Genomic DNA, 14,357 nt, shown 5'->3' with positions numbered 1-14,357 from the left:
ATATATATATATATTAGGATGTAAGTCATTAATTTAAAAGAAAAAAAAAAGAAAAAATTTATGTGAGCGCCATCGGCATCGTTCGCAAAGCAGCAAAGCAAAAGGAAAAGAAGCTTATCGCGTTGGCACTAGCTACCACGAGATAACGATTTCTTCAAGCATGCTCAAGCCAAAGGATAGATAGATAGATAGAGATAGATAGATAGAGAGAGAGAGAGAGAGAGAGAAAATCGAAAGAGAAAAATACGAATGAAAAGGATAGCCGGTCCGGGAGTGTAGTACAATTCTCTCTTCGTAGAATAATCCAAAGATTCTTCTTCTTGGGCTGATACGACTCTCGAATTTTAATAAAGGTCTTTGCCTGATTTTAAATTCTATTCTGAGGATCCTTTTTTCAAAAGAAAAAAAAAAGTAAATCTGTATACCCTTTGACCTCGAAGTAAGTAGCGAAAGATGTATTTAATTGAGCGTCTTTTTTTTTTTAGTCACTTTCAAGATAAAAAAAGAAATAAGAACATAAAAAAAAAAGAATGATAAAAGGGAGATCATTTAAATATAATAATAAATGGGCGAGAAATTTGAAAGAATGACGAGCCGTCAAATCGAAGAAACGTTATCGCCGAATCCACTATGTAAAGACGAAAATTGTTTTGCGAATAGTTTCACGGGAGTTGGGATATAATATTGCGGAAAATAGGAACGCAAAGGTGAAACTTTAGCTGGAATTCGGACATGCACCTTTCCGTGCAATTAACCGTCTTTCCTGAACGAGGAGCGAATACGCGTAAACCGACTCCGTCGAGCGGTTTCCCTCGGCTTGCTCGCTTAATTAATTACACCGTGGAATTGAAAATTGCCTCGCGCCTCGTTCGCCCGAGGGTAAAACGTGAGAGAGCAACACTCGCGCGGATAACGAGAATCTGTTTACGGAAAGGTGCCCGCAGGAGTTCCCGTACCGTGGAACCTTTTCTATCAAAAATGCCGCCGTTTGATGGAAGGCGAAGGATAGAAACGAACGATGAAATAAATCGAAAGAGAAAGGATCCCTCGGTGTATAGTTCCTGTTCGCGTTTGTGCATGTTTTCGCTCGAGTATGTTTGTGAATACTATGCTCACACGTTAACGTAGCCACCACCTGCGCTAGAACTATAATAATTGTCCTGACGTTCCTGATTAACGTTACAGATCACAGGGTATTTCGTGCGCCGTCGGACTCGTGGCAAAGGGCCAATTCGCCCTGATTATGGCAGGTGGAATATCAGCTGTTATTACCAGCTCTTCTACCTTTCCTCGTTCATACGTATCTCTTTTTACGATTCGTGTCCACCTTTCGTGAAATATTAAAAAAAAAAAAAAAGAAAAAGAGAGAGAGAGAACATAACACTTATCGAGAATGATAATATGAAGGTTCTATACGAGTTTCGATGAATCCATACTAAGTATCGATTCTTTCGTTCTCTTCACTTCTAACTCACTTAACACGCTCTCAAGAATAAGAGTTCCTCTTCCTTTGAGAGGAATTTCGAAAGCACCACTCGGCGAACCTAAAAGAATCTAAAAATACACGACAGAACGCTACCTGACGTTACCTATCCCGTGCCCCGCGGACTTGGTCCTCTGACTTAAAGGAATCTAACGATGTACACGTAAATCGGCCAATTTATCCAGCCAATTTTCGAAATCACCTTTGAGAGCTGAGAAAACGAGAGAGGCTACGGCAAGCACAAGCGCAACGACCAATTTCCGGTGGTCTCAAGATCCTAGACTAAAAAAAGAGAAAAAGAAAAAAAAAAAGAAAAAGAAAAGAGAAAGTCAAAAAAAAGAAAAAAAAAAGAAACAAAAAGGAAAAAAAAGAAATAGGATTCACGTTCAGCCTTGATCGTTCTGTTTAACAAACGTGACGAAATTTTATTTACAAATAAGAGAGAAATGTTGTTTCCAAATGAAATAAGATATCTCGATTATTTCTCGGCTCGTAATCGAATCGTTATAACAGGATCGTGAAAATCCTAGAGACAGGTGGATATGCCGACCGTCTTGAGAAACGAACTTTGTACACTGACACTTCGAGACTGAGCCTTCGAACTTCCGACTTCTAATAAGGGAACCGTGTGCACCTCATCGCGCCTCGCCGCGTTCCTTAATTACCACGTCTACGAGTTCCAAGTCCGGACTTCGGTATCCTAATACCCCGCCATTACGCGATTAGATTGCACTTTGATCCCACCGCAGTACTATCCGAACCGTCGTCTTATATACGAAGGTTATCGGTAAAGGTAAAGGAAAAGGATTTTGATTTAAAACGAGGACTCTACTTTAAATCTAGAAGAATTTCGATGATAATAACGATTATTATAATAGACTTCATTATATATAGATTCGCTTTATCATATTAGATTTTGTTATAATAAAACTGAATGATTTAACGACCATAAAACGATTATGTCTTTCTTTTGATAAAAAGAAACAAAAAAAAAAAAAAGAAAAGAAAGAAAGAAGGAAGAAAATAAAATTCCTTCGCAAATTTTCTACCGTTAACTTCTCGACCTCTCTCTTACTCCGAACGATAATATCTTTGACAATTAAGATCGAATAAAAATGAAATAAAATATTTTCTTCCCGTAAGGTTAAGAACGTATCGATGTTAAACTAGCGAGACCAAAGATTGATTCGTAGAGATACAGGAAAGTTAGACTGGAGAAGGGGAATAGGTACGGAGAGGTCAAAGGAGGACGAGATGGAAGCGAAAAGGTGCTTTCAATGTAGTAACAGCAATACTGGTGGTAGTAACAGCAGCAGCAGCAGTAGTAGTAGAAGTAGTTGTAGTAGTAGTAATAGTAGTAGTAGTCGAAAGTACTAGTAGTGGTATTAGAAGAAGAAGAAGAAGAAGAAGAAGAAGAAGAAGAAGAAGAAGGAGAAGAAGAAGAAGAAGGGTGCAAAGTGGCGCTGCCATGGGCGCCGTGAAGCAGTAATCACTGTAGCTGGAGGAAAGCTGAAGGCTGATCCGAAGGAGGAGTAGTACGAAGGGAAGCAGAGAAACGAGAGAAGCGTTAGAGTGGAGTAAGAAAGAAAATAGAGGGGAGGGAGACGGTGAACGCGTCACGGTAAAGAGGGTAGAAAAAGAGAAGGGTGGTTGGCAAGAGAGGAAAAGAGATGGCTGAGGGTTCGAGAAGCGAGAGGGAAGGTCTCATCAGACGCGTCAGTCGCCTCTGGCGCCGCGTTTCCACCATCTCTCCTTCGTCTTTTCTTCCTTCTCAAACTCCTACCATTTCATTCTCTCTCTCTCTCTCTCTCTCTCTCTCTCTCTCTCTCTCTCTCTCTCTCTCTTTCTTTCTCTCTATATCTCTCTTTTTCTTGCACTCTCTCGCTCTTTTTCACACATACACATACACACACACTCCACACACACATACACACACAATCGCACCATCTCGTTCGATTCCATCTCGCTTTATACTCGCTTCAGCTCTTTCGAAAAAGGACCAACGTTCTGACCGTACCAATTCTTTTAACTTTGCAAAATACGTAACTTACATTTTTTTGTTCTTTTTTTCCTGTTCTTCCCCCTCCCCTCTTTACTTCTTCCATGAGATAACTCGTTAACCATTGCAATCGTTTGCGTTTCGAAGAAAAAAAAGAGAGAGAGAGAGAGAGAGAAAGAAAAAAATCGATATGTACCTACTGAAATATTAATGACGTATAAAAAAAAAAAAAAGAACAGACAAAAAAGAAGAAAAGAAGAAAGAGAAGGGAAAGACAAGGGAAAATAAAGAAAAAGGAAGATGGGGTAGAAACGTTGTCCGTTGTCATTGATTTTTATTACATATTTGAAAGTTTTCGAATGAAATTTCGAAGGTAAAAAATTAATCACGGACTAATCGCGAATTTGTCTTGCCTCTCTCTCTCTCTCTCTCTCTCTCTCTCTCTCTCTCTCTCTCTCTCTCGACGTCGTTATAAGGATAACATCGTGAAAACGTGATCGCTTGGCAGGTAGACCAGACCTTCGATGAAAACTTTTCAGAGCTTGGAGAACGAGTAGAAGGAGAAGCTAGAGATAAGAAACGAGATAACTAACTCGTCGTTTAATTGAGCTGATTTAAGTTAGTTCGTGGAAGAAAGAAAGAAAGAGTGAAAAAAGAGAGAGAGAGAGAGAGAGAGGGAGAATTGGTGCGTTTAACGCGGTAAACTTCTAGCAACGTTAAAATTCACGTTTTATTTTTTTTTTCAGAAGTCATACTTATTTTCATTTCTCTCTCTCTCTCTCTCTCTCTCTCTCTCTCTCTCTTTCTTTCTTATCCTTTCTTTCATTCATAAAAGACTTATGTTGTCCAATACTCGAAAAGAATGAAAATGAATAATATTAAAAACGATAAGAACGTAGGAATTCGAAGAATCATAATTACCGAGAGAGAAAGAAAAATAAAATGAGAGAGAGAGAGAGAGAGAGAGACATGTGACTTCAAACGAATTTTCTCATCCAAAAAAGAAAAAAATGTTCTTAATGATTAAACAAGCCAATGGTATTAAAAGCGTGTCGTCGAGAGTCTCTATTTGCTACGTCGAATTTACCGTTCGTATTAAACGTAGGGTTAACTTTGAGAGGATATGTGTGTGTATATGTATGCGCTCTTTCTCTCTCTCTCTCTCTCTCTCTCTCTCTCTCTCTCTCTCTCTCTTTCTCTCTCTCTCTTGCACGCGCATCTGGCTTTCAACGAAGACTCCGAGCGTCAGACGTTTGTACTATGGCAATTAATTAAGCGTGTGTCTTTGCCGGCACGATTCGAGTAATTTATTCGAGCGTGCACGATACATACATACATATACAACGTTCGTACATAAACGGGCACACGCATATATACGACGTAAAGAAAGAAAGTTGTGATAGAGAGAAACAGAAGCAGAAAGAGAGTGAGAGAGAGAGAGAGAGAGAGAGAGATGCAGACATATAGAGTCGCGTTTCGAGGTCTCACTCGCTCGCGAAGTCCGACCCTTTTCAACCCTCCTCCCCCTTCTCTCTAAGCCAGCCTCCCTCTCTCTTTCCTACCCTACTACACCCCTCAGTCTCTCTCTCTCTCTCTCTCTCTCTCTCTCTCTCTCTCTCTCTCTCTCTCTCTACTGCTGCTTTACAGCAGTTTAACCACCTGTTACGCCGAGACACGCGCCGAACTTCCGCGCTTTTCTTTTTCGCGAAACACGCGAGTTTCTGCCACCCTCGATGCGGTCTGCCACCTCTCTCTCTCTCTCTCTCTCTCTCTCTCTCTCTCTCTCTCTTTGAGATATTTTCTCGCGTCTCGAGCCTCCTTCCTTTTTTTTTTCACTTCCTTCGTTCAACGAAACAAGAAAGAGTAAAATCGTATGAGTTAGACGGCCAAATTTTCTTTTTCTAATTTATATTTTTTCTTATTATAATGATTAAAAGAAAAAAAAAGAATTTGTTTCGTCGTTCGATTATCATCGTTCGATTATAAACGTTAATTTCACGTTGCTTTGTATATAACAAAATTGTAACTTCTTATATTAAAATTATGAGTTTGATATTTACACATACAAAAAGACACACATACATATACATATATCACCATTTTGATGTAATTCTTTTTCTAATGGAACTTATAGATGTTTAATTATGAAAGTTATTGTAGAATCGTAACTAAATGGAATGAAAAAAATAAATTTAACTTAACCTAACTGATAATATTTCGATAATATCATGGACATTACTAATACGTACGATTCGACGAATGAAAATCCTGCGGAACCGAAAACTGACGTTATGATTGTCGCTGAAGGTGGATTGCCAGAGAGTCCGGATATTGTCGCGAACTCCACATTGAAATCGTCAGAAGGTTCTATCAGCTATAATGATGTAATATTAAAGGCAAGAACGATAAGCGAGGACGACGAAAATATTATCTCTCTCTCTCTCTCTCTCTCTCGCGATATAATGTACATACATACAGAATGCTAAAATAAACAAATAACGAGTGACATTATCGTATTACTATGAACACGTTGGCTTCGTGTTTCTTTCGTTCGTACCTTCGTAGATATAATCACCCATTGCGTAATATTTACGAGACAAGAGAGACCAGAGGAAATAAATAACAACGTATATTGTATCTAAGCGTAAATTTTTTCAGAAGATGAATCGTCCACGGAAGAAACGCAAAACTCGGACATCCTGACGCACAAGGAAGAAGAAAAACACGAAGTACATTTTGCAATAAAACACACGACTATCACTTATGAAGCAGAAGAAGGTACATAATATATTGATATTTTATAAATTACAATATTATAAAGCTGATATTTAACTGGATATTATATTACACGAATGTAAAAATAATTTTTCATAAGAATCAGAATCCTTCATATCCATACTACTCGAGGAATACTTTAACTCAAGTTTTTTCATCTACTTACCTCCAATATTGTTGTCGGAAAAGTTAATCATAGAACATCAAGACAAATTCACTCAGACTTTTTTCAAAGCCATGACAAAATTATCGAATCGCCGTTTCGTCGAAATAATAAACATGCAAGTCGATCACGGGGATCCTTCTTTGATATTCTATTGTCCATCGTATGAATTATTAACGAGTTTTCGTGAAAACGAAGAAAACATTGATAATTAATTCGAGCTAATTCGAATAAAAAATTCAAATTAAATCGTGAGAAATCAATTACAACTTATATTAATATTATACGTTCAATCTATATAATTTGAAATAAAAATTTATATATGTATATAAACGTATACTCGTTTCCGTCCCCCTCCACCCTCCCTCCCTTCCTATCCTACACACACGCTCGCGCATACATCGTATACTTACACGTATGTATATAATATAATAAATATATTACATAAAAATCTGCACGTAAAATTGATAAACAGCACAATGGTGCTATCTGGAGGATTGAATCCAAACTACTCGGCAATGCAACTACAACGGATGATATTTCACAGATCTTCATTTTATTATAATACTCAACCTAATATGTGCATGCATTAATCTAGAATATAATATTACATTAATTAATCTAGAATATATTATTATATTAATTTATGATAAAAATATGTTATTCTGTTATCAGTAGGAACGTACCTCTGATTACGTAGACATCTATGCTAGAAACAAATACGCCATTTTCTTGTACTATCTCTTTCTCTCTCTCTTTCTCTCTCTCTCTCGTTCTCTCTTATTCTCTCTCTCTCTCTCTCTCTCGTTCTCTCTTATTCTCTCTCTCTCTCTCTCTCCCTCCCTCTTTCTCTCTCTCTCTCTCTCTCTCTTTCTTTATCTCTATTTCTTTATCGTGTGAATCTATTCTTTATTGATTTCAAACAACAAATTAAATGATACAGCGTATGCGAATGAAACGATTAACTTCATTTTTCATTAATTTAATAACCCATGTTAGCAATAAGCAATCGAAGAGCTTATTTTTGTATTTTTATTAATTCCTCTTTTTAATACGAGTGTTACTAAATTAATGATACTTTTGCAAGAACAGGAAACAGGCCATCTTTTTTCTTCTTTGCTAATGAATATACGTATATATATATATACACACACACATATATATACATGTACATATGCGTATACATATACATATACATATACATATATATATATATATATGTATATATATATATATAAATATTTATAATTTGATTCTTTTTTTTTACACGTATGGGTATCGGATTTATTAAATATTAATTAATACGATATATCATAATACAATATGGTTGTGCATTGCAGTTTCATAGAAAACGGTATTCTTCGTAGCTTAAATAACGAGTCACGTAGTTTCTCCTTGATATATGTATACGATCCGATGTGATGCTGGAACGTTTAATCATTGGATTCTATCGGACCCGATCATCCCCAGTCACTAGAACGGAGTTTCAGAAATCACTGCCAATCCTTTCTTACCGTCTTCTTCGGATTCTCCTTGAAACTACGAGCGGCTGCGCACGAATACGTGCTTAGGTGAATACGCTTTACGGTTTAGCAATGGCAGTGAATACTATCGGCTCTCGCTCTAGTAATTCGAAATATCAGATTCTCTCTCTCTCTCTCTCTCTCTCTCTCTCTCTCTCTCTCTCTCTCTCTCTCTCTCTCAAATACATACATACAGACAAACAGATGCATGAACATTCATACTATATATCTTCCACGCGCATACATTCTCTATTTTTGTTGATTTCTCCTTTGATCTTCCTATCTTTCCTTGTGTTCCTTCTTACTTGATTCTCAGTCTCTCGCGCACAGTTCATAGCTTCTTATACCAAAAGAGATAATGTTCTCCTTCGCTGACTTGTAGATCATCGACACCTGAAAAAGAAAAATGATTCCATCAGTACAAGTTCTATCGGTAATATATATATATATATATATATATATATATAAGAAATGATAAATAAAAGAGTAGCTTCAATTTGTCCATATCCATTATATAATAATGATCCAACTATAAAATCGATCAAGTATCACCTCCAGGTGCAACCAATTGATTTCCAGGTGGTGAGGAAGGATCCGGTGGTGTTGGCAATCGATAGAGTAACCAATAATGATAAGACATTGGTTCTTCTTTATAACCAGCCAATGTGTGGACATAATGTCCATTTGGCCATTCCGATGCGGCGAATTGAAAGTGTGGTGACATCTCCGCTGCTAAAAGCATTACGCCATAGAAAGTTTCATTTTTCGGCGCGGAAACCGTTAGATTGTACGTTTCGTTGACGTTACTTCCGACCCAAAGTGTATATGAAACGTTCACCATGATCGGTATCGAAGTACCGGTGATAATGGTATCCGTATTACTAGTGTTGTTACTTCCGGTTGTAGTTGCTGCTAACGTCTCACTATGATTCTCCAAGGTCGCTACATCTGCAACTCATAGTTTTAACGGGACATATCTTAGTTGCTCGTCAAAGATGATGTTTATATTTCAAGATTTTCAATATTATAATTTAATTAATTATTAAGACATTTGTTAATTTTAAGATTAAGTCACACTGACTCAATAAATAGCAAAGGAAAAATTTACTGTTGCTCGTAGTAAGTCTAGGTGGTGAACTATCCGTCAGACCTTGTCCACAATCGAGAGCACGAATACTAGCAAGACCACGTGGTGAAACGCCAAGTAGAGCCTCGGCCGTAGCACGAATATCCCCACTGAATGAACCATCCGGACGTTGTTGATTCATCAACCATGTTAAGGCTGCTGATCTGTTCCAATTGTCTCCAGGTTCGTTCTCGACTTCTTCTAAAGCTTGCATGACCAATGCTGTCGTGTGAAGGTCACCGAAGCTACCGTCTAATCTTTGCTGTTGAGCCAAACCAATCGAAGGTTTTCGAACGAAATGATGCAAATTTCTGTGTCTATGATCTTGAACGATACACCTCAGTGCCAGTATCACCATTGCCACGGTATCTAAAAGCAAGTATATATAATCGTCAATTTTTAAATATTCATTTAATATGTTCCATTAGAAATCATAAATTCAATGTTCATTAACTAACCAACGTTATGATCTTGTGCAGCATTGGCAATGTCCAATAAACGACGTATTTGTCGTTTACGTACGTGAGCTTGAGCACTGCACGCAGCTAAAGTAGTAAGTGCGAATTCATAATCAGTCGGTGGCTCGTGATGTTGCAAAGTTCCGATCAAATCGTGTCCATGGAATTGTCTTGGATCCATGCACATAGCGTTCAAGGCCAAAGTATAACGAGCCAAACGAACCGGAGAAAATCCAACTTCTCTATGTCTAAAGAAGATCGGAACGTAATAGAAACGACATCAGAACGATATATGAATATTTCTGACATAAAAAAAAAAAAATGGAAAAAAGGATCATGGTAACTCTTTTACAATGTCTACCTCCAAAGTAAGAGAACTATCTCCAATTCCATCTCTTTTGAACTGAGTTGTAACTCTAACGGTGCAGGTGGTGCCACGTTATCATTACGTGATAGATTACCCAAACGTAGGACCAAAATCACTCTGTGTGTATCGTTACCCCATCCAGCATCCTTGTCTCGCTGACTCCACAGCCAAGAAGTAGCGCGTTCTAAAATTATCTCTGATTCCGCATCCGTAGATGTTTCCGTATCCGATGGAATAAGTTCCGTATTACTTCCTGAAGAAGAAAAAATGATCTTTGTGATGACAATAAATCATAAAGACATCATTATGAGATTTACCGTGACAAGGAACGAAGATGCACAACCAGGCAAGGAAAAGAATCACAGCTGCCATGCTAGCTCTACCCCACATTATCCTTTGACGATGTTTACTTCTAGTTTATCGATATTGCCTGTGTAATAAATTTTAAGTTAACTTTTTAAATTTACCAAATGGTTCAAAGGTAAACATATTTTATCTAAGTAATCGAATGATCGGTCCAGTTGATCTAATCTAATCTAATCTAATCTGATCGGATCAGATCAAATGATCGAAAATAACACATCGTTCTACTAGAAAACATTTTAATAAAGCCGTATCATAGATATACACGTGTAAGAGAGAGAGAGAGAGAGAGAGAGAGAGAGAGAGAGAGAGAAATAGAGGACACACGTCCACGATGGTTCCAAAGTTCGTTCGCTTAAGCCTACTCTAAACGATGTTTGAGCTTTGGTACATAAACTCCGTACACATACACGTAAAAACGATAAATCGCGTCTGCCGGATAGCACAGCAAGTGGAACACGAGACACGTCGAGCGTCGGTTCGTCCATGGAACATGGGACCGAGCACGATATTGCGTAGGATCGATATCATGGCGCCTGTCGCCCTCCGAGTCAACGTGCACACACATATATACACATATACACACACACAGATTCACATATATACATTTACTCGGTCGCACACAACGATACACATAGCAATGCGCGCTCAGAAATACACAGCTTGGTAACCGTGGCCAGGTATATATGCTTTTCCTCTCTCTCTCTCTCGCTCTCGCTCTCCTTCTTTCTCTTCTCTCTTGCCTACTCTATCTACCCTATCTACCCTTATCCTTCTCCCTCTCTCTCTCTCTCTCTCTCTCTCTCTATCTCTCTTTCTCTTTTGCTACGCTTTATTGTCTGTACCTAGCATACCTTGCATCCTCCATTGTGCTCACGAGATCGCACGCTACCATTCTACGCTATCGAACTTCACAGTTAGCTATGTTGCATCGGTGTTAGTCAGGGTATTAACCGAATATGTCTTTTTCCCTTTCGTGCTTATAACTCTACACGCTAGAATATAGGATGATATCAAGCTCTTCTTCTTCTCTTACTTCTTTTTTTCCTTCCCATTTTTTTTTCTTTTGTTTTCTTTTTTTTTTTTTTTAATTTTTTTTCTACGTCTACTTCCCCCCGGTTGCTTCAATGAATACAGCCATGAGAAGGAAAAAAGGGGGGGGAAAGCAAACGCACGAATGACTTTTCGCAGCTACCCACGATAAGTTAATGATCAGTGCTACTAACCGTGAACTCTTTAAGGGACTTTCAATAGCTCTCGCTTTACCCTTAACTCACAGAACGGAGAAAGTCCTTTTTTTTCGGTCGTTCACCCTTCTATTATATAGTATACATATATACATATATGTATGTATATGTGTATATGTATATATATATATATATATATCCTTTTAACTACGTAGATATGATTAAAATTCGAAGAATTCAATCCCGTGAATTTTTAATCGAACAACGTGCTTCTTTCCCCCTTTGTACATAATAAAGTAGGAAGACATAGAAAAAGTGGAATAGCAATAGCTAGATCGTTCGATAATACAAAGTTTTCTACATATACTATGTACCTTGTAGAAGGTTTTTTTAAAACTTATATACGGAAATATATCGGTATTCTTTCTATAAGCGTTCGAACAATAAGAATTTCAAAGAATAATTAATTATTCTTATTTCCCTTTTAGTTATGTTTTACCTTGTGCTATAAATCCGAATAAAGATTTTTTCTTCCTTTTTTTTTTTCTTTTTTTTTCCATAATCGATTTTAAGATATATATATATATTGTTCAATTTGAAATAAAATAAATTCTATATAATGATTTTATATCATTAAAGCCGTAGAGATACGAAACCATCGAGATAACAAGCGCGCGATGCCCGCTAGTAGTAACGATCGAATTTTGTCAGACCCTTGGAGCACTCACAAGTGTTAAGTAGTCAAGTTTGAGACGAGTAAGACCCTTCGTAAAAGATAACAGGAGAGTAATTTCTCTAACGAAATTAATCTACAGTCACTCTACTCTTTTATAATTATTTCAATAGACGTTATCGATCGGATCAAACGACCAGGTTTTTTCTTTTTCTTCATTTCTTTTTTTCTTTTTTTTTCTTTTTTTTCCAGCACTATTCGTTGTGAAATAAAAAAAATTAATTTTTATATCGTACTTTTTCTTTGTAAATAATATATTATTTTATTAATGTGTTACCACATGCGATATTCCGAGAATGAATTATTAACTTCTCTCTTTTATTGCCTTGCGTTTACTTAATATATTTTCTTTTGAAAGTTTAATTAAAAATAATAAAAAGAAAAATCACTATAATAAAAATGATATGAACGTAAACGAATTTCCACGTTATCGTAATCAATTTCATGACCACTCTCGTTTTAGCAATTGTGCTTGAAAAAAAAAAGAACTGATCAAATTTTAACAAACGGCGCGTGATTCAAAATAAATCGATATTCGCGTTACCTTGAACTTCTATAATAGATTATTTCGCTTGTTAAACTCTAAAAAGATTCTCCAAAAGATATTCGACTAGGACATATATAAAAAAAAAAATCTCCGGATTTTTACTCTCGCATCGAGATTTAAACGATATCATATACCTTATACATATCTCACTGAAAAATGTAAAACTTATGCAGTACGGTCAAGTTTAATCGATAGAAGGAAGAAACGATTGATTTCTTATAGAAAATGACGAAATTAAAAGATCGAAGAAAACGATTAAAAAAGAAAAAGAAAAAGGGAACAAAAAAAGGAAGAAGAAAAAAAGAAAAAATAAAGACGAATTAATTATACAAAATACAAATCAATATATTTAACTTATGATTTATTAAAACTTTCAATAATTTTGATCGAAACAAAATAAATAAGTAAATAGATAAATGAATCAAGAAAAAAAAGGAAAAAAAAAAAAGAAGAGAATATAATCGATTAATCATACTAAACTATTTCATCGTATTTACACCCGTTCGTTCATGATTGTATATATACTCTTTGCTTACCGTTTGAGAAATACCGTAGCTGATGACCCCCTCAACTTCTTTTGCACGATGTAGTACGATCTCTTCTCTCGATCGTATCGTATCGTATCGAGAGAGAGAGAAAAAGAGAGATAGAAAGTGAAAGAGAGAAAGAGAGAGAGAGAGAGAAAGAGAGAGAGAAAGAAAAAAAAGGATAGAAAATTAATCGTTTGATCAGTATGGCGGCTTTGTAAAAATCAACCGAATCGTTCCAACGGCAATATCGACGAGGACGACGACGAGGAGAACGCGACGACTACGGCTACCACCAGCACGATGCGCCTGTCTCGTGAATGCGCAATGCAGAGCAAAGCCAGGAACGAAGAGCTGCGCGCCGTGAGGGGCCTCGAAGAACGGCTCTTTAACTACCACCACCATCAGCACCACCACCACCCACTCTATTACTACCACCATCATCATCACCACTACTACCATTATATTCCCTCGCCCTTTTCCTCCCTCTTATCCCCTTCCTATCTCTTTCTCTTTCACTATACTTCGACTCTCAAGATACACATACTTGCATTCATGTATATAGATATACGTACATATACGTGTACAGAATTATACACTCGCACGTGCGAACGCAATACTTACCCTCTCCTTCACTCCTACCCCTTCATTCGCCTTTCGGCAACACGCTCTTTCGCGTAGCGTCACCCCCCCCCCCCGATGAGAGAATGAGAGAGAGAGAGAGAGAGAGAGAGAGAGAGAGAGAGAGAGAAAACAGTCAATCCTCTACAGCCGGACTATCGTGTCTCTATGTACATATATATATATATGTACATGTAAAATGTATATCTAGTATATACAGGGTGAGAGCTATGTAACGTTAACAATTGAAAGTTTCTTTGCGTTGAAAATTTACAGTATTGGTAGACTTTGGAAGTTTCTTTCTCTAGTTTTTATATATATATATGCATATCTAATAATATATATATATATATATATATATATATATATATATATATGGTGTGGAATTTGTAACATCCACTAATTGAAAATATTTTATTTCAAAATATCCATCGTTAATTGGAATTTTTTTAATTGGACTCTTTATTTTTAAATGCTTTCTCTTT

General features: G+C 36.9%; 1 protein-coding gene across 3 annotated transcripts; it reads right to left on the bottom strand.

The window, feature by feature from the left end:
* Nucleotides 1-7,308: 7,308 nt before the first annotated feature.
* LOC124423461 (uncharacterized protein CG3556) lies at nt 7,309-13,601 on the bottom strand. Of its 3 annotated transcripts, none has more exons than XM_046961181.1 (7): nt 13,261-13,601; nt 10,212-10,324; nt 9,889-10,147; nt 9,528-9,775; nt 9,052-9,438; nt 8,496-8,891; nt 7,309-8,336 (listed from the first exon to the last, which is right to left on the bottom strand). In XM_046961181.1, the coding sequence occupies exons 2-7, from the start codon at nt 10,282-10,284 to the stop codon at nt 8,275-8,277; spliced, it is 1,425 nt and encodes a 474-aa protein (XP_046817137.1). In that variant the 5' UTR covers nt 10,285-10,324; nt 13,261-13,601; the 3' UTR covers nt 7,309-8,274. The 3 variants fall into 3 exon arrangements, with proteins under 3 accessions (XP_046817137.1, XP_046817135.1, XP_046817136.1); XM_046961179.1 differs by having other exon boundaries at nt 8,496-8,897; nt 13,261-13,599; XM_046961180.1 differs by lacking the exon at nt 13,261-13,601 and adding an exon at nt 10,668-11,036 and having other exon boundaries at nt 8,496-8,897.
* Nucleotides 13,602-14,357: the final 756 nt, after the last annotated feature.

The sequence above is a fragment of the Vespa crabro genome, chromosome 4 (assembly GCF_910589235.1).
Source record: "Vespa crabro chromosome 4, iyVesCrab1.2, whole genome shotgun sequence".
In the NCBI taxonomy this organism is placed as follows: Eukaryota; Metazoa; Arthropoda; class Insecta; order Hymenoptera; family Vespidae; genus Vespa; species Vespa crabro.
Note: the sequence above shows the minus strand (reverse complement) of the source record. Positions and strands in the feature narration are given on the sequence as shown.

What these genes read in the sequence shown, in the direction of transcription:
- LOC124423461 (XM_046961179.1), bottom strand. Translation starts at nt 10,284, where the DNA reads ATGTGGGGTAGAGCTAGCATGGCAGCTGTGATTCTTTTCCTTGCCTGG. An exon ending in CATCTTCGTTCCTTGTCACG is followed by an intron (nt 10,148 to 10,211) that starts GTAAATCTCATA and finishes TTTCTTCTTCAG; the next exon opens with GAAGTAATACGGAACTTATT. An exon ending in TGCACAAGATCATAACGTTG is followed by an intron (nt 9,439 to 9,527) that starts GTTAGTTAATGA and finishes ACTTGCTTTTAG; the next exon opens with ATACCGTGGCAATGGTGATA.